The sequence below is a fragment of the Schistocerca piceifrons genome, chromosome 4, assembly GCF_021461385.2.
Source record: "Schistocerca piceifrons isolate TAMUIC-IGC-003096 chromosome 4, iqSchPice1.1, whole genome shotgun sequence".
NCBI classification, from domain to species: Eukaryota; Metazoa; Arthropoda; class Insecta; order Orthoptera; family Acrididae; genus Schistocerca; species Schistocerca piceifrons.
The window spans coordinates 370,536,121-370,557,261 of NC_060141.1; the positions used below are offsets into that span (position 1 = coordinate 370,536,121).

A 21,141-nucleotide genomic window follows, 5' to 3' on the forward strand; every position below is an offset into this window, starting at 1 on the left:
ACATCAAGTCCCCAAGCGAAGAAAATCTCCGACATATCGGAAATCGAACCCGGACCCCGTCGGTTAGCAATCTACTGCGCTGACCAAGCAGCTGCCGTGGCAGACAGTAACAGCCGATGTAATAAAGGCTTATATCAGCTATTACTAAAAGTGAAAGTAGAGAGAAGGAAAACAAAATCCACTTTCGAACAGAATTCAACCAACGTCCTTGATCGTGCTTGCTCGTGCCCTTACACACTAAGCTATTGCGCTTTTCAGAGACTGTTGACAGTTTAATAGATCGTAAGGATATTCATCTCGTCCGTCTGCCGAGGATGTCTTGAACAAAGGCCCACCAGCATTAATGGTTTTAGGGCGGAGTACAGAAACCCCGTCATCACTCATTCCATACGACAGTCCCCATCTGAGTCCCCACGCTCTCCCCCTCGCCAGAGTTACTTTGCTAGCTTCGAATTCCAGTTCTATGAGACTTAAGATGTGAAGTTTTCACAAAGTTGGTAGTTTCTTTTTTGTTCGTAATACTACAGAAATTGCTGCCAAATTACACATTTATCCACATTGTCAGTGACATATACGAGCCTAATCCCAAAAGTAAGGCCTATTTTTTATAAGCACATAGACCTGGTTATTTCTACAATGATTTACATCATTTCGGGCGCGGGAAGCGAGAACGCTACCGCACGACCTACAGCTTCAACATTTAGCTATTTTTCGACATAATTACCATTTCTGTCGATGGATTTTTGTATGCCCATGTCATGCAACCTCGCCGCCATGCTGTTCAGAACGTTATGAACCTCTTCTTTCACCTCGTCGTCGGAGCTGAATAACTTTCCGGCCAAATGTTCTTTTAACCAGTCCAGAAAGTTCTCCTATTCGGCTGCAAGGCGATGAAAAATGCGCGGGAAGCATCAACTCGTTGCCGCATGTGGTCTTCAGTTAGCATGCGTGGCACCCATATTGCGCAAAATTGTGAGAGCGGTGCTTCGGGAAACCTCAGAAAGCAACGTGCAGAGGTCATCCAGGGTGATCTGCCGATCTTCACGAATGCTTTGCTCAACCTTCAACACTGTCTCCTAGGAAATTGATGGTCTCCCGCTCCTTTCTTCGTTGTGAATTTTGGTCCGACCAGCCGCAAACTCTCTACACCACTTAGGAACATTTTTGACATCCATGGACGACTCACCATACACTTCCGTCAATTGGCGGTGGATTTCAATCGGCGCAGTGCCCTTTGCGTTCAAAAACTGAATAACTGCGTGCAATTCGCACTTGGCGGTAACATCGAACGGAAGCTCCATTCTCAACGGCTGCCAAGCCAAGACAGCGCCTGAGCGCGGCGTGCGCATGTTTACACACAGCGCGTGAAGCACTCTTCATAACAGTGTGACCAACTGCCACACAAATAGAGTTCTGTACTTATAAAAAAATAGGAGACATTAATTTTGGGATTACCCTCGTATACTGTGTGCATTTCGTTGCTTTTTCTTTCGGGTAAACAGTTCAATTCATTTCAGCAGCACGTTCCTCTTGCCGTAATTCGTATACTATCGAGTTGCTCAACTTCAAAATTTCCCTTGCACTTCCGTCTGCACAGTCACTGCTTTCTGCTCCTCATTGCCAATAAATGCAATTTTGCAACAGCACGCTTGAACTGACAAGTAACAACGCACACTACTTTAACTAGAGTATGTCTGTACCTAATCACGCGATAAAGTTGATTCCCGCCAAGTGTCGGTTGTGTAGTTCGCTTTCCGGGCAATACGCTTAAGGTAGCTGACACCCAATCCTACCCAGTCACATTAACGTAACCACCTACCAAAAACCGAATAACCGCCCTTTACAGCACGGACAGCTGCGAGGCAGTAGTTAAGAGGGTACGTTGAGCCCACTTGGAATGTTTGTATTGCATAACCTTTTTTTACGAATTAATTACATTATATAAACTTTTTTATAAGATAAAATAATCTTAGAAGATGTTTTACCTTATAAAAAGTTGATATAATATAATATAGTTCATTTAATTAACTCCCAAAAAGGTTACGTAATAGAAAGATGCCAAGTGCGCTCAACGCACCTACTTACTCCTCGAGACGTGCAGGAAGAGAGCCAGTGAGGTTGTGGAGGGTTCCGACAGGGATGGGGAGCCACGCCGACTCCAGTGCTGTGGCCAGCTGTACTAGGTTTTCCGCCTGAGGATCCATGGCGCCAACAGCCCACTCAAGGTTGTCCCAAGATCATCGATTGGGTTTAAATCGGCCGAGTCTGGAGGCCAGGCGAGTATGGTACACTCATCCTGGTGCCCTTCGAACCACGCACATACCCTGCAAGCTATGTGGCACGTTGCATTTTGCTACTGAGGAAAAAGAAACAGCATGTAGGTGTGGACATGGTCCCCAAGGGTTGATACATACATGTGTTGTTCCATTGCGCCTTCCAGAATGACGAAATCACACACGGAATGCCACGAAAACATCCCCCACACCATAACGTTCCGTCTGCGAGCCTAGACCCTTCCGGCAACTGTCGCAGGGTGTTTGCTTTAAAACGTTCCTCACCGAGCATGCCAATGGCCATCTGATATCCGAAGAGGCCACTTGTCGTTACTGAGTGGGTGTCCAATTGCCGTATTAACGTGCAAATTCCAACCTTCTTTGCCGATGAACAGCAGTCAGCATGAGTGCATGTTCCAGGCGTCTGCCGTAGAGGCCCATATGCAGCAACGTTCCCTGAAAGGTCGTTGAGGAGACGGTAGCCCCTCGGTTCTTCTGGGCGGTGTTGCTCAACAGCTGCACGTCTTCTCGCCCGCACACATCTCTACAGCCGTAGTTCACCCTTGTCATCTATGGCCCCTGATGCATTATAGCTGCTGCGTTGGATTGGGTTGGGTTGTTTGAGGGAAGAGACCAAACAGCGAGGTCATCGCTCTCATCGGATTAGGGAAGGACGGGGAAGGAAGTCGGCCGTGCCCTTTCAAAGGAACCATGCCAGCATTTGCCCGGAGCGATTTAGGGAAATCACAGAAAACCTAAATCAGGATGGCCGGAGACGGGATTGAACCGTCGCCCTCCCGACTGCGAGTCCAGTGCGCTAACCACTGCGCCAAGCCGCTCGGTGCATTATAGTTGCCTCACCGCCGATAAAGGATAGCGCCATTTTGTCATGCACGGTACTCTTTAACAATGGCGGCACGCTTACAGTTTACAAACTTAGCCGTTTCGGAAATGCTTTCACCCTTGGCCCGGAAGCCAATCACCGTGCCCTTTTGGACGTCAGCTAAATCGCTCCCCTTCCGCATTCCGACAACGACTGCACTGTTTTCCGCGCCCCCCGTACAACTCAGGGGATGCCTTCCACTGCCAGTGCTTCGGCCTGCCGTCTGTGAGTGATTATTGCCCGTTTCGAACATACATGTGACTACATGTGACTACATTAATCTCACTGGACCGTGTTCAGTCATTGAGCTGCCTCTTCCGCCAATAAGTATAACTGGGTTCTTGCAATTAATTACTTCCATCATCATTTGCCGAAAGTGACCTTAGCAAATAGTAATAATAACAAAATTTCTTCAAATGGCACAGCACTAGACATGTTCCTAAAGCCGAGCGCTATGACATTTTCTGCAGGGTGATTTGCTACATCGAGACAAACTGCCGGAAACGATCCTCCGATGCGTACTTGTTTTCTCTATATCTTATAGTTTCCACACAGTTGTCTCCTGAAACCCCAGAGGTACTTATGAAGAACCATGTATTTTATGTTATCCTCGTACATAGTACTTTACGTGCAACGTACGGTCTGTTTGAAGATGTAGATAAAGGATTAAAAGAAAAAACATATAAGCACTAAAAAATAAATGTGATTATAAATTTGTTGCGGAATTCAGAGGAACTTGCAGATGACCAGCGTCTGTAGCAAAAATTTGTTCTGAACATAAATAAATGTAATGCAGTTCATATAAGTAGAGGCAAAGATCCGATATTGCTTGACTTTGTAATTAGCGGTCAGTAATTGGAATGAGTCATAACCTTCAAATATTGAGGAATTTCTCTCTGGAGAAATTTAAAGACGGGATTCTGAATAATCGCGAGGATGTGCAAATAATGCATGAAAGAGAACGCTTACAACACCAACTCTTGAGAATTGGCCCTCATTCTGGGATTCTTACCAAGATTAATTAAAGTAACAGATAGGAAAGGTTTAAAGAATAGCTTCGTGACAACTTTGTTCGGTCATTGTGTTAAGTCTCTCAAATGCTGAACACACTGCCGTGGCAGGCGTTACAGGAGAGACGAAGCAAATCGCGGAGAGTCTTACTTGTAAAAATCCGAGAGCTCACATTCCAATGTTATCCAAGAAACGTATTATTTCCTTCAAGTTATGTCCCACGTTAAGACCACGACTAAAATGAGGGAAATTCGAGCCTACGCCTAGGGTTACGGACGTCTTTCTTCTTGCATCCCACCCTTGAATGGACTAGGAAGGGGAAATTGAATCTGGCGCAGCGCCTATCCTCCGCCACACACCGGATATTGGCTTGCAGCGAATGATGTATGTTACACAAGTCGTGATTGGTTCCACGTACCTACGCTATCTTCCGAAAGCTACACTGCTTGACAATTGCTAAGGAATAGACACATTGCTTGACAGGAATAATCACAGGCAATGGTGGACGCTTGAAGGTTGAGGTAAAAGATGTTTGACAGCGGACCTAGTAAGATGAGATGATCATTTGCAACTATTATCCGAAAGACCCCATCTGGGGACATTCGTCCACCTACTGCAAATCTTTCGATTCGACGACACTTCGTCGACTTGCACTTCGATGAAGGTGAAATGAAGTGATCAGTATAACACAAAGATCCATCCCCCCAGCGAAGAAAATCTCTAACCAATTCAAGAATCTAACTTGGGACCTCGTGGTTTAGAGGCAGTAATTCTAACGACTAGACCAGGAATTGTGGATGGTGGCCATCGTATCATCATCATCAGGCATGTGGCCTGCCATTATGGGGTAAGCCAGATGACGATGTCAGACATTCTCCACGGTAACAACCACTATCCGTGTCATCTACAACGTGAGGACGGCTTGTTCCCTCCACGGAGAGGGTTTTATCATTGGTTCGTCACAAAGGCCATTCTATTACGTACCGTACGTACTGTGTTTAATGTCGTCCACCACTACCTGTAATTATTCCTGTCCAATATTGTCTCTTCACAACTTTCAAGCACTGTAGCTTTCGGAAGATAGCGTAGGTACCTGAAACCAATCACGACTTTTGTAATAGTACATCATACGCTACAAGGCAATATGCGGTGTGTGGCGGAGGATAGATACTGCGCCAGATTCATATTCTCCCTCCCATTCCAGTCAAAGATGATACACTGGAGGGAAGACGCTCGTATCCCTCCGTGTAGACTTGAACTTCCCTCGTTTTAGAGTCGTCGTCTTAACATGGGGTGTAACTCGAAAGAAGTAATACGTGTCTTGCGTCATGTTGGAACATGAGCTCTCGGAACTTTTTAAGTAAGGCTCTCCGCAGTGCGTGTCGTCTCTCTTGTAACACCTGCATTGCTGTGTGTAGAACATTTGAGAGACTCTCTCACAATGACCAAACAAATTTGTGACAAAGCTATTCTTTAAATTTTTCGTATCTGTTCCTTTAATTCAACTTGGTAAGGATCCCAGACTGAGGGACAGTTCTCAAGAATTGGTGTAGTAAGCGCTCTCTTTCACGCGATAATTACACATCCTCATTATTATTCAGATTTCCCTCGTTAAATTTCCTTAGAGAGAAACTCCCCGATATTTGAAGGTTATGACTCATTCCAATTACTGGCCGCTAAACCCAAAGTCTTCACACGTACCTCTGGGGTTTCAGAAGACGACTGTGTGAAAACTATGAGACACAGAGAAAAAAAGAGTACGTATCAGAGGATACGGCATCTCTCCATGTTTGTAACTCACATTGCATGTGCTCAATATGCACACCTTTGGTGACGAGGCAAACATTAATACGTATGAAACTAACTGCACTCGCAGATATGAAATGCCAGGGAGGGCGTGACAGCAACCCGTTTCGGAATTCTGTAGAATGAGTTGCTTATCAGCAGGCGCGAACCAATTCGATCTAATTAGATGCGAGAATACGGAGCACATTATTTGTCTTCACGACACGCCTGTCCCATAGTGGTTCGCTCTACAATTTCGTCACGGCACGGCACGAATCGAAACTTGGGGAGATCGTGTAGCCACTGATAAACACTATCGTTTCAAAATTATTATATGGAGTGTGTACTCCCTTCGACTTTCTCTGGCGACGATTTCAATAATATGTCTGAATGTCTATAGAGGAATGGCAACCCATTTTTCTTCAAGAGCTGAAATTAAAGAAGGTAGTGATGTTGGAAGCTGTGGTCCACGGTGAAGTCGACCCTCTAAGTCATCCCAAAGGCGCATCATTGGGTTCAGATCGGGACGCTGAAAAGGCCAGTCAATTTCAGAAATGTTAATGTGCATAAATCATTGCCTCACAGTTGCTGCTTTATGATAAGGTGTACTGTCATGCTGATACAAACAGTTAACGCCTCCGAAATGGTCCTCTACAGTACGCAGCACACAATGGTGCAAAATGCGTTCATGTTCTTCTGTATTTGGCATTCTTTTAAGCTGACCACACCCTAATCGCGATAAACACCCCTATACCGTAACCCCACCTCCTTCAAACTTCATTGTTGGCACTATACATAATAGTAAGTAACATTCTTCCTGCATTCTCCAAACCCAAAGCTTGCAGCGGACTGCGTGTTTCATCAGTCTGTATCACTTCTTTCTAGTCGTCCACTGTCCAGTGCGTCGCTCTTTACACAACCTCAAGATTTGCTTACCATTGACCACCGTGTGCGTTATGAGGAGCTGCACGACCACTGTAGTCCGTTCCTTTTAACTACTTATCAACAGTCATTGTGGTAGCTGGTCTGCTGGTATCATTTTAGAACTCTGGAGTGATTCTTTCTGCAGATTTCACGCGATTTTTATAACCACTCCAGCAACACTCGATTGTCCTTTTCCATCAGTACATGTTCACAAACACATCCCCAATAGTCGCCTGGGCAGCTTTAGAAGGGTTGAACGGTTCGTTATGGACTTTTTACTCAGTTGACATCCAATGATTAGTCCACGTTCATAGTCACAGAGTCTATCCTGACCGATCCATTATTCTATTACTGCTTCTCTACTGGGAATACAATATTGCCCGCCTCCTTCTACAATGGTGGGTCCGCTGCTCGTGACGTCTAGTGATCAATTTCGCATTACCTACATACACTCCAAAACAAAAGAACGGCTTACCACGAAGGACTTATGCAAATTGGTTATAAACTGATACTCACACAGGAATCGACGGAAAACTCAAAAGTGTAAAAATTGGCCGCCGATGGATGAATGTGTGACACCGCAGAACAGTTTCACCACGCAGCTAACAGGGACATCAAACAGGGAACATATCGATAGCATGGAATAAAATCTTTGAGAATTTCATTCCGTGTACTCAGTTGGAGAGTAAGTACGCCTCGCAGACAGGCGCGTGAACAATATACACAGACACCAGCATTTCAGAGAGGACGTGAAGCTGGGCTCAAAGAAGCCGGTCGGAGTATTCGGTGAATCGCTCAACATTTGAACAGGAGTGATGCCACAGATCGAAGATGTTGGCAGGAGTGGGTGAACCGTGGCCAAACACAGAGTTAAGAAGAAAGCAGTCGGCTTAGAGGGACGACAGAACGAGAAGACCGACCAATCGCAAGAGAGGCACTCAGAGCCCGGATTCATCGTTATCACCGATCTGACGTACAACAGATGCTTCAGTGAGGACAAGGATCATTAATAGGCGGCTCACAGGAAGCGGAGTGAGCTCACGGTGCCTTTGCGCCAAGTACCTTTGACCTCCATACACCAACTAGTCCGTTTGCAGTGGTGTCGGTCACATTCTTCCTTGAATCTCATTGGTTGGAGTAGAGTTGTCTTCAGTGATGAGTCCCGCTTCCAACTGAGCCCGATGACCAGAAAAGACCTGTCTGGAGACGCCCCTGACAGCAGTGGGATACCAGCCTGAGTATTAGTGAACATACGGCCCAACAACCAGGAGTGCCGGTCTAGGGTGTCCATTTATTTCATAGCATGATCCCTTTGGTTGTCATCAGTGGCACCCTTACAGTACAGCGCTACGTCGACGCTATTCACAGCCCTGTTTTGTGGCCCTTCATGACTAGCCATCCTGGGCTTATATTTCAGCAAGATACTGCCTGCAAGCTCAATGGAGAGAGTTTCTACTGCTTGTCTTTGTCCTTGTCAGACCTTACAATGACCAGAAAGGTCGTCGGATGTGTCCTCAACTGAGAACGTTTGGCGCATTATGAACAGGGCCCTCCAACCAAATAATGATTTTGACGATCCAACAAACTAATTGGGCAGACTTTGGACAATATCCCTCAGGAGGAGATCCAACAACTCTATCAATCAATGCCAAGCCGAATAACAACTTGCAGAAGGGCTAGAGGTGGACCAATTTGTGAAGCTCTGTCTCTTGAATAAATCAGTCGATTTTCCTGGCACTGTAGTCATATGTTTCTCTGTGCGTGTACATTACAAACTACCGATTTTTGTCCCATTCGCATAATTCCTTTGTGGTGCATCGCTTTCTTTGTCTTAGAGTGTACTTTTTTCTGGATAAGATCTGTTAAATAAAAGTCAACGTCTAAGCAACATTGAATATGATAAGAACTTGCCTTGGAGCTGACATCGACGCTGCTGCCGTGGTGGGGCGGCCTCCTGACAAGTATGCCCCTCGGCTGCGGCGGTGGGGGCGGTTGAGCCGTGTAGGTTGGCGCTGGCGGCTGGGCAGGCGGGGGCCGAGGCTGCAGCTGCGCTCTGTTGGAGGGGGCGGACAGCGAGCGCGCCAGGGCCTGCTTGGGTGGCGGCCGCTGCTGTGGGGGCGGCGTCGGCACCGGCAGTGGCTTTTGAGAGGCCTGTGCCTGCGGCTTGGGCTGCCCCTGTGTCTGCAGCTGTGGCTTGGGCTTAGGCGGCGGCGGCTGCAGCTGGGGCTGCGGCTGCTGCTGAGGCGGAGCCTGTGGCGTCTTGGGCGGCGTGCAGGGCGGCGCGTCGGCGTCTCCAGCGGCGTCGGCGTCGAGGACGCGCGCCTGGTGGCCGGTGCTGCGGAAGCTGGCGCGACGAGCCGCTGCGGTGGTCGGGCGACCACACAGGCCCAGGCTGCGCGCTGCGATCTCCTTCTGGCGTGCGTCCAGCACCTGCGTTCCGTTCGAGAGCGTGACACGGTTTTAAAGGAGGTTTAAGGGAGACCTGGAAGTAAAAAGTTTCAGCTACACAACTACAAGGAGCGTTCAATAAGTAATGCAACACATTTTTTTCTTCTCGGCCAATTTCACTTTAAAAAATACAGAATTTGTTGTGGGACGTCGTGGAATATTCCCGGTTCAGTCCGTAAGTTCGTTAAGTTCCAGTAGTTGGCGGCGCTTTACATAGCCTTCAAAATGGCGTCTCTAACAAAGGCTCGTTACAAGAAGAGAGCTGTCAGCGTGTTCCTTTCAGCGGAAGACCCAAGCAACGGATATTCATAAGCGCTTGCTGAACATCTACAGACTTCTGGCAGGAAACAAAAGCACGTTGAGTTGTTGTGCGAGTCGTCTGCCATCATCGCAACAATGTCGCGCATACCTGTCCGATTTCCCTAGTGCCAGCCAGCCGCACACAGCTCTGACTCCTGCAATTTTGGATGATGATGATGTTTGGTTTGTGGGGCGCTCAACTGCGCGGTTATCAGCGCCCGTACAAATTCCCAACCTTTGCTCAGTCCAAACTCGCCACTTTCAGGAATGATGATGAAATGTTGAGGACAACACAAACACCCAGTCATCTCGCGGCAGGTCAGAATCCCTGCCCCCGCCGGGAATCGAACCCGGGACCGCGTGCTCGGGAAGCGAGAACGCGACCACGAGACCACGAGCTGCGGACTGCAGTTTTGGAAGGCGCAGACGCTCTCATTCGAGGTGATCCACGGATCACGATCAAACACTTCGCTGCTCAACTGGACCTGTCTGTTGATAGTGCTGTCACATTCGTCCACCAGTTGGTGTACTCAAAGAAGTGTGCCTGTTTGGTTCCTCGCAGCCTAACGGAAGACCGTAATGAGGAACTAAAGATCATTTGTGCGGAATTGCTCTCGCGTTATGAGGCTGATCGTGACAATTGTTTGCTGAAAATTGTCACAGGCGCTGAAACATGGCTTCATCAATTCTAACTGAAACAAAACTACAATCCAAGAAAAAGCGTAAAACAACATCCTCAGCCGATGAAGTCATGGCGACGGTCTTCTGGGACCCTGGAGGGGTTCTTCTGTTTTACGTCCTTCCTCCTGGTGCAGCCATCACCTCTGCGGTCTACTGTGCTACCCTCAAGAAATCGAACAAACTTCAGCGTGTTCGTCGCCACAACAATGCAAAAGAACTTGTCCTTCTCCATGACAACACAAGCCTCTCGCAACTCTGCGCGCCCGAGAGGGAGCTCGCAAAACTTCATTGGATTGTCCTTCCTCATCCACTCAACAGGTCGGCTCTCGCACCTTCCGACTTCCATCTATTTGGGCCAATAAAGGATGCTCTCCGTAGGAAGCAGTATGTGCAGTACGTGGATAATGGAGAGGTTACTGATACAGACGACATTGGCTCTGACGTCGACCGGTAGACTAGTACTTCAAATGGCTCTAAACACTAATGGGACTTAACATCTGAAGTCATCAGTCCCCTAGACTTAGAACTACTTAAACCTAACTAACCTAAGAACATCACAAACATCCACGCCCGAGGCAGGATTCGAACTTGCGACCGTACCAACAGCGCGGTTCCAGACTGAAGCGCCTAGAACCGCTCGGCCACAGCGGCCGGCAGACTGGTACTATGTGGGCGTATAGGCCCTCCCAGCAAGGTGCATAAGGCCGTGGCACTGAACGGAAACTGTGTCGAAGAACGGGGTTTTGTACCCAAAACAGTGGGGAATAATATCATGTATTGGAGTCCTAAATAAAATCAACCTGCTTTCAGAAAAAACTGTTGCATTACTTGTTGAACGCACCTCGTATAAAAAACTGGCATACCTTGTTTACTGTTACTCTGTTGTGTGATACGGTACCATATCTTGCGGTAACTTCATTTTCATTGCAAGAGCACATGAAGAAAATTGATTCACCTTAAAAGCTATTGAAGACACATGTTGACAACATTTCGTGTGGACAGTTCTCTGTTTTCGATTGCTACCAACTTAAGCGATCTTTTATCAGTAGTAGCTCTTTCGAAGCGTTGCGAAATGTTGTTGTGTCGTGTCAAGAAATTGAAAAACGAGTGTTTAACTCTATCAATACCAACGCATTTTTCATAACGCGCCTTACTAAGGTGTGCGGGGGACGGGGGTACTTTATGCCCATCCGCAAAAAGTTTTAAAAAAATTGTTTATTCTTCTTGACATTAACAACAAGAGTTTTAAATAGGTACTAATATGTAACCACGACTCATGTCCTGAAAACATCTTTTAGCAGACTTTTAGCAATATCAACGCATTTTCAATAACGTGTACTGCCAAGCTGGGGTACTTTAAGAGCAAAGAGATACTGATGTTTTAAGCGAGCTCCTGCACCTGAAAATATTAAACATCGCATTCATTGTGGAAAGAGACATTTACTATTAAGACTTGCGTTTCACTTAAGTTTAAGTGAAGGTAATAAATATTTGTGGTATCAGGTCGAAGAATTGATTACAAACAATTTTTTTTCAAAATTTTAAAATATAAATTAACTGACTAGATTACAGTATTTTCAAAAGGTGTGGATCAAGAGCCATCTCCCCCCCCCCCCCCCCCCGCCTGCTCCCCTCATCACCTTGGTATTGCGATGGTTAAACGCGAACGTCTCTGTAGCCGATTTCTCGAGTCGCCGTTACTTCCGTGTGTTGTTTTGCCATAGCCGCTGAATGATATGAGGCAAGCGCATCCGTGGTTTGCCAGTACTGACCGATAAACAAATAAATATTCCCTTTCTCACGACCCATCTATAAGTGTAGGCTATGTCATTCTTTCTCCACTCCCCGTATTCCCTCTAGCCACACCATATTCTTTCCGAAGAAGTACCAACAGAAAAAAATACCATGTCGACAATGGTATCGATTCTTATACAAAGACTCTTCGGCAACTGATGGTCAGAGTATTTGAACTGTCGATACGAGAGGCATTCAATGAGTAATGCAGTATTTTTTTTCCCTGAAAGTATAAGTGTAGGCTATGTCATTCTTTCTCCACTCCCCGTATTCCCTCTAGCCACACCATATACTTTCCGAAGAAGTACCAACAGAAAAAAATACCATGTCGACAATGGTATCGATTCTTATACAAAGACTCTTCGGCAACTGATGGTCAGAGTATTTGAACTGTCGATACGAGAGGCATTCAATGAGTAATGCAGTATTTTTTTTTCCTGAAAGTAGGTTAGTTTTATTCAGGATTCTAATGCACCATGTTATTTCCCAATCCTTTGGCTACAGAACAGTATTTAGATATTTGGACAACATGGTTATGGAGTAACAGCGATCAGTATAAATTAACTTAGTATTAAGAAAACAGTCTTAAGACTGACAGCCTTCTGCCACACCTTGGGATACGTGACGTCACCAGCAGTCGTTCACATGTTCGCCCTGAAGATGGCCCCTGCGATGGGCTGAAACAGGTGGGCACTAATTAAATAAAAAACGTGATTAAGACTGTTTTCTTAATACTAAGAACAGTATTTTCCAATACACTCTCTGATTAATGTGACGGCCTTACGCCACCTTACTGGAAGGACCTGCATTCCCGCATGGTACCCCTCTACTGGTCGACCTCAGAGACAACGTCTTGCTGCATCATTAATCCACCTACTGCTTCTCGAGGGCTGCAACCTTCAATGGACCAAACGGGTGGAAGTCTTCTGTTAGGCAGGGCCGAACCCAGTAGGCACACATCTTGAGGTACCCTAACTGGTAGATTAGTATGTGAGCATTGCCAACAGAGACGTCCACTTGAGCAGCGAGACCTTTGATTGTGATCCGTCGATCGCCCCGAATGAGAGTGTCTACACCTTCCAAAACTGCAAAAGTCAGAGCTGTGTGCGGCCGGCCGGCACACGGGAGATCCGACAGGTAAGAGCGAGATTGTTGCGATGATGACAGTCGCCTCGTGCAACGATTCACAGCGCTTTTGTTCACTGTCAGGTCACCGTAGATGCCTACAAGTACCTATGAATATCAGCAATGCTCTGATTTTACACCAAAATAAACACAATGACAGATCTCTTCTTGGAACGCACATCCATTATACACGTCGTGTTGGATGCTACGTGTGGCACTGCCACCTATCGGAAATTCATGAAACTGTATTATAGTATTTGAGAGTGTAGCATCGTGTTTTAGTACCTGAATAGTGTAATTTCGCTTAGTCTCCTTCCGCCGCCGAGCAGTGTCAGCAGTGCGCAAGTAGCAGCATTACTGCATTTACTAGGCAATCTTGTATTTTAATAACCGTTTAAATTTTGTCGATTTGTTTGCGCTCTCTGTAGATTAGTTCAGACGTTCTTAGCAAAACAGTTTTTAGCATGGATAGGGACTGCAACTGCTGTGTTCGGATGCAGGCTGAGATGGCATCCCTTCGCTCCCAGCTTCAGGCAGTGTTGGCTTCGGTCACACAGCTTGAGGCTGTTGCCAATGGGCATCACTGTGGGGGTCGGGATGGGGGTTTGTCGGGGACGGCCAGCTCGTCCCACGCATCCCCTGATCGGACTACGACTGTGGTTGCCCGGGATACTGCCCGCATTGAGGCTGATCCCTCACCTGTGGTAGAGTGGGAGGTCGTTTCAGGGTGTGGCAGGGGGCGGAAGACATTCCGGAGGGCTGAACGGAAAGCCTCTCCAGTTTGTCTGACGAACCGGTTTCAGGCTCTGTCTCAGGCTGATACTGATCTTCGGCCTGACATGGCTGCTTGTCCTGTTCCAGAGGTTGCCCCTCAGTCTGCAAGATCCGGGCAGTTGCAGAGGGTGGGCTTACTGGTAGTTGGGAGCTCCAACGTCAGGCGCGTAATGGGGCCCCTTAGGGAAATGGCAGCAAGAGAGGGGAAGAAAACCAATGTGCACTCCGTGTGCATACCGGGGGGAGTCATTCCAGATGTGGAAAGGGTCCTTCCGGATGCCATGAAGGGTACAGGGTGCACCCATCTGCAGGTGGTCGCTCATGTCGGCACCAATGATGTGTGTCGCTATGGATCGGAGGAAATCCTCTCTGGCTTCCGGCGGCTATCTGATTTGGTGAAGACTGCCAGTCTCGCTAGCGGGGTGAAAGCATAGCTCACCATCTGCAGCATCGTCGACAGGACTGACTGCGGACCTTTGGTACAGAGCCGAGTGGAGGGTCTGAATCAGAGGCTGAGACGGTTCTGCGACCGTGTGGGCTGCAGATTCCTCGACTTGCGCCATAGGGTGGTGGGGTTTCGGGTTCCGCTGGATAGGTCAGGAGTCCACTACACGCAACAAGCGGCTACACGGGTAGCAGGGGTTGTGTGGCGTGGGCTGGGCGGTTTTTTAGGTTAGATGGCCTTGGGCAAGTACAGAAAGGGCAACAGCCTCAACGGGTGCGGGGCAAAGTCAGGACATGCGGGGAACAAGCAGCAATCGGTATTCTAATTGTCAACTGTCGAAGCTGCGTTGGTAAAGTACCGGAACTTCAAGCGCTGATAGAAAGCACCGAAGCTGAAATCGTTATAGGTACAGAAAGCTGGCTTAAGCCAGAGATAAATTCTGCCGAAATTTTTACAAAGGTACAGACGGTGTTTAGAAAGGATAGATTGCATGCAACCGGTGGTGGAGTGTTCATCGCTGTTAGTAGTAGTTTATCCTGTAGTGAAGTAGAAGTGGATAGTTCCTGTGAATTATTATGGGTGGAGGTCACACTAAACAACCGAACTAGGTTAATAATTGGCTCCTTTTACCGACCTCCCGACTCAGCAGCATTAGTGGCAGAACAACTGAGAGAAAATTTGGAATACATTTCACATAAATTTTCTCAGCATGTTATAGTCTTAGGTGGAGATTTCAATTTACCAGATATAGACTGGGACACTCAGATGTTTAGGACGGGTGGTAGGGACAGAGCATCGAGTGACATTATACTGAGTGCACTATCCGAAAATTACCTCGAGCAATTAAACAGAGAACCGACTCGTGGAGATAACATATTGGACCTACTGATAACAAACAGACCCGAACTTTTCGAATCTGTATGTACAGAGCAGGGAATCAGTGATCATAAGGCCGTTGCAGCATCCCTGAATATGGAAGTTAATAGGAATATAAAAAAAGGGAGGAAGGTTTATCTGTTTAGCAAGAGTAATAGAAGGCAGATTTCAGACTACCTAACAGATCAAAACGAAAATTTCTGTTCCGACACTGACAATGTTGAGTGTTTATGGAAAAAGTTCAAGGCAATCGTAAAATGCGTTTTAGACAGGTACGTGCCGAGTAAAACTGTGAGGGACGGGAAAAACCCACCGTGGTACAACAACAAAGTTAGGAAACTACTGCGAAAGCAAAGAGAGCTCCACTCCAAGTTTAAACGCAGCCAAAACCTCTCAGACAAACAGAAGCTAAACGATATCAAAGTTAGCGTAAGGAGGGCTATGCGTGAAGCGTTCATTGAATTCGAAAGTAAAATTCTATGTACCGACTTGACAGAAAATCCTAGGAAGTTCTGGTCTTACGTTAAATCAGTAAGTGGCTCGAAACAGCATATCCAGACACTACGGGATGATGATGGCATTGAAACAGAGGATGACTCGCGTAAAGCTGAAATACTAAACACCTTTTTCCAAAGCTGTTTCACAGAGGAAGACCGCACTGCAGTTCCTTCTCTAAATCCTCGCACAAACGAAAAAATGGCTGACATCGAAATAAGTGTCCAAGGAATAGAAAAGCAACTGGAATCACTCAATAGAGGAAAGTCCACTGGACCTGACGGGATACCAATTCGATTCTACACAGAGTACGCGAAAGAACTTGCCCCCCTTCTAACAGCCGTGTACCGCAAGTCTCTAGAGGAACGGAGGGTTCCAAATGATTGGAAAAGAGCAGAGATAGTCCCAGTCTTCAAGAAGGGTCGTCGAGCAGATGCGCAAAACTATAGACCTATATCTCTTACGTCGATCTCTTGTAGAATTTTAGAACATGTTTTTTGCTCGCGTATCATGTCATTTCTGGAAACCCAGAATCTACTATGTAGGAATCAACATGGATTCCGGAAACAGCGATCGTGTGAGACCCAACTCGCCTTATTTGTTCATGAGACCCAGAAAATATTAGATACAGGCTCCCAGGTAGATGCTATTTTTCTTGACTTCCGGAAGGCGTTCGATACAGTTCCGCACTGTCGCCTGATAAACAAAGTAAGAGCCTACGGAATATCAGACCAGCTGTGTGGCTGGATTGAAGAGTTTTTAGCAAACAGAACACAGCATGTTGTTATCAATGGAGAGACGTCTACAGACGTTAAAGTAACCTCTGGCGTGCCACAGGGGAGTGTTATGGGACCATTGCTTCTCACAATATATATAAATGACTTAGTAGATAGTGTCGGAAGTTCCATGCGGCTTTTCGCGGATGATGCTGTAGTATACAGAGAAGTTGCTGCATTAGAAAATTGTAGCGAAATACAGGAAGATCTGCAGCGGATAGGCACTTGGTGCAGGGAGTGGCAACTGACCCTTAACATAGACAAATGTAATGTATTGCGAATACATAGAAAGAAGGATCCTTTATTGTATGATTATATGATAGCGGAACAAACACTGGTAGCAGTTACTTCTGTAAAATATCTGGGAGTATGCGTACGGAACGATTTGAAGTGGAATGATCATATAAAACTAATTGTTGGTAAGGCGGGTACCAGGTTGAGATTCATTGGGAGAGTGCTTAGAAAATGTAGTCCATCAACAAAGGAGGTGGCTTACAAAACACTCGTTCGACCTATACTTGAGTATTGCTCATCAGTGTGGGATCCGTACCAGGTCGGGTTGACGGAGGAGATAGAGAAGATCCAAAGAAGAGCGGCGCGTTTCGTCACTGGGTTATTTGGTAACCGTGATAGCGTTACGGAGATGTTTAATAAACTCAAGTGGCAGACTCTGCAAGAGAGGCGCTCTGCATCGCGGTGTAGCTTGCTCGCCAGGTTTCGAGAGGGTGCGTTTCTGGATGAGGTATCGAATATATTGCTTCCCCCTACTTATACTTCCCGAGGAGATCACGAATGTAAAATTAGAGAGATTAGAGCGCGCACGGAGGCTTTCAGACAGTCGTTCTTCCCGCGAACCATACGCGACTGGAACAGGAAAGGGAGGTAATGACAGTGGCACGTAAAGTGCCCTCCGCCACACACCGTTGGGTGGCTTGCGGAGTATCAATGTAGATGTAGATGTAGATGTAGACTGAAGCGGGAATATTTCACGATCTCCCACAGTAAATTCCGTGGGCGTGTGGTCAGCACACCGCTCTCCCGGTCGTTTTAAGCAAAACTGTCCAAGAAAAAAAAGTGTTGCATTACTTATTGAATAAATCTCGTAATTATCGCGTGATACACGTTTATAACAGTGATAATTGACGAAGTATACGGAAGAAACAGGCGATCAATAAGGTATCCAGGACGATTTTAAAAAATTTCTATAATATAAGAGAGCCCTGGAAATACAGGAGAGTTGGTCACCTTACGTTTGCACACATCTTTTTACGACCTGTTCCCACGTCGCTCTATAATAGCTACTAGGTGTTCAAACAGGAACGCCACTTAATGAAAGCACTCCGTCTTCAGGCCACAAGTGGCCCATCGGGACCATCCGACCGCCGTGTCAGCCTCAGCTGAGTATGCGGATAGGAGGGGCGTGTGGTCAGCACACCGCTCTCCCGGTCGGTTATGATGGATTTCTTTGACCGGAGCCGCTACTATTCGGTCGAATAGCTCCTCAATTGGCATCACGAGGCTGAGTGCACCCCGAAAAATGGCAACAGCGCATGGCGGCCCGGATGGTCACCTATCCAAGTGCCGGCCACGCCCGACAGCGCATAACTGCGGTGCTCTGACGGGAACCGGTGTATCCACTGCGGCAAGGCCGTTGCCTCATTTAATGAGAAAATGATTGATTTATAAAATCTGAAACATTTCTTTCTCGTCTCCACGACGCTTAGGTGGCGTTGCGCGAACTCTCATTCTCGGACGCGGATGAATTCCTCTGTATCCTATCCTTAAGTCCTCTGTGAATAAATTGGCAGCTATGGGCGATAAACGGCTGCATGTCAACACACGACGACCGATTCGTGGATTACTTCTTGGATTGGACAACAAGGAGTTTAGTTTTGCAACCAATGTGCTCCTGCAAGTACTTTGATAACACCTATTTTGTCTGGTTCCATGAAAGCGATACTCTTAACCGGTCTTTGAACAACTTCAAGTGTCTTCATCCCAAGCATTAAATTTATCATGGAAGTTAAAAATTACGGGAAGCTTACATTTTTGTACGTAATGATTTACAAAAAAACCACACTGGTACTCTGGGACATAGTGTTAAAAGAAAACTGAGGCATACGGATCGATATTTCCAGGCAAAGAGTTTCCATCCACCACACCTACGCAGCGAAGTCTTAGGACTCGGGTACACACAGCGTACGCTGTTCCGACGCAGATTGTCTTACACTGGTACCTGCACACTCGGCGTCTGTGTTTAAGGAAAATATATACTCCAAGAAGAAGACTTGTCGAGCTACGGATCCTGGACCACTCCTGGAGATGCATGAAGAGGAGAATAGGTCTGTGGGCTTTATTCCTTATGCCAGGGGCATATCCTTGAAGATTTGAAGAATTTTAAGGACTTGACACTGACAAGGGGACCATCAGATCACAGATTTTGATTATCTTTATGTATGTTGTAGAGGGACCTGTCCTGAGTACCAGGGTAGTGGCTTTTCAGTGTTGAAATCTAATGCATGCCTGCTATACCTGTAGCTTTAGACTTGTTTCGGCGTAGCGCAAGTGCTAAAGTTAAAGGGTACCATTCTGCCGTTACGTGTTCACACCCCGCCTAGAACTTATCATCTCATCATACAGAATATATGACATGCAAAATTAATCAAAACTACGGAAGTCATTTTCCGCCGTAATAATTTCATTAATAACGATCATTACAGAAAACGTTTTTCTAATGTGTACTCCGTTTGTTAAAGAATAGGTTACAGAATCACCTTATTCACTATCGCTTGCATCACTTATTGAGCTCGAACAGAATTCCGGGTGATATTTCTCGTATAACCAACTGTAACACAAATTCATGGAGCACCATGCACGTTTTATGGAAGCTATTGCATTGTAGGCACACGGATTCTTCAGAATAGATACCGAAAAAAAATCGTTTAAATTCAAAAAGTTCGTTGCGAACCACGTGTATTTGATCATTCCTGTGAATGCAAGTTCACTAAACAGGTACACTCTCTGTAAAAACTGTACATAAAGAACTTTCGTGAACCTCCCTGATTTCGTGCTGGTCGAAATTACATTTTTTAGTTTGTTAGTCAATTAGTCAACTCTTTTTTGAACAGTCCGACCAAATCTTCCAGATGGTTCTTGCATGCATAAGAAAAAGTAAGGGAATATCTTCCCTGACACCGCTGTAGCTTACTGTGCTGTGAAGCAGTGCGTAATTTTGTTCAAATATTTTTCCCGCGCAGGCAAAGTCTCCGAGCTTGTTCCACAACGAATCCATTGTGCGTCAGTTGGTACTGACAGCCAGTTTAATCAGAATTAATTACACAATCGAAGTCAAAATTAAGGACGAGTGCTTTAGTTTGTAACTGGAATCTTTCTGCAGTTGCTAATACTTCGTCCATCGTTGCGAACTCCTTGGAGTTGTACACATATTTTGAATTATGACTACCAACCACAAACGGAGTACACTTATAAAGAATGTGTGCTGTATTGATTGACTTAATAATGAAGTTACTACGACGGAAATGACAATTTTTTAAATAATTTTACATGATATATATTTGCCGGCGGCTGTGGCCGAGCGGCTCTAGGCGCTTCAGTCTGGAGCCGCGCTGCTGCTGCGGGCGCAAGGTTCGAATCCTGCCTCGGGCATGGATGTGTGTGATGTCCTTAGGTTAGTTAGGTTTAAATAGTTCTAAGTCTACGGTACTGATGAGCTCAGGTGTTACGTCCCATAGTGCTTAGAGTCATTTCAACCATTTTTGATATATATTATTTAATGATACTCTGTACGGTGAAATTAAAAAAAGAGAAGTATACGGACAAGGTTTGAACCCATACCGCCGTAGCAACAGTGAATCTTGCGCTACGCTCGCTCGATCGAAACATTATTAGCGTTACGAATATAGGATATACTCACAAAAATTCAAAATCAATTTCCTTGGAAACATGGACGGCCGTCGCGTGAAAAGCCTACAGCGTGATACTCAGGACGGGTCCCTCTACGACATACCTACAGCTTATCGGGATCAGTGATTACCAGGTCTAATGGTCACTTTGTGCGAGTGTGTTCCGTCCACCTGTCAAGATTAGGGCAATACTCGACACTATCAAGGATGATCTGCGACTCAAATCCGTTCCACTGAGGAAAGACTTACATCGGACGGTCGATTCGTACAGTTCAGTACAGTTGCGTGGAACATCACCGTCACATCTGGCTACAACAAACTGAAAAATCGGCGGTAGTGGAACATTGTTTAAACGAAGGAAACGGGATGAAATTTGACGAGACCCTGATAGCTGCCGGTACGTCCGCGTTTTGGGGCATTGTTTATAAGGAAGCAATTCAAATTATACTGGGTGTTTCCATAAGAGCGTGCAAAAATGTAACAGGACATACAGAATGCTCCACTGAACAATTTGAGGTAGGGATCCTGGGGTCGGAGAAACCACCTAAAGGAGATATGGAAGTAAACTCGTCCTGCTTTGTCTAGCATTACTGTTTTCCAGCTTATTTACAACTGACATGCTTACAAG

The 21,141-nt window shown here is 46.2% G+C and overlaps 1 protein-coding gene across 1 annotated transcript in view; it reads right to left on the bottom strand.

The window, feature by feature from the left end:
* LOC124795850 (serine/arginine repetitive matrix protein 1-like) overlaps positions 1–21,141 on the bottom strand; it is a 90,758-nt gene that overhangs the window by 34,715 nt on the left and 34,902 nt on the right. The window contains exon 3 of the mRNA XM_047259931.1: positions 8,788–9,306. Within this exon, the coding sequence (XP_047115887.1) occupies positions 8,788–9,306 (519 nt within the window). The remainder of the gene's footprint in view (positions 1–8,787; positions 9,307–21,141) is intronic.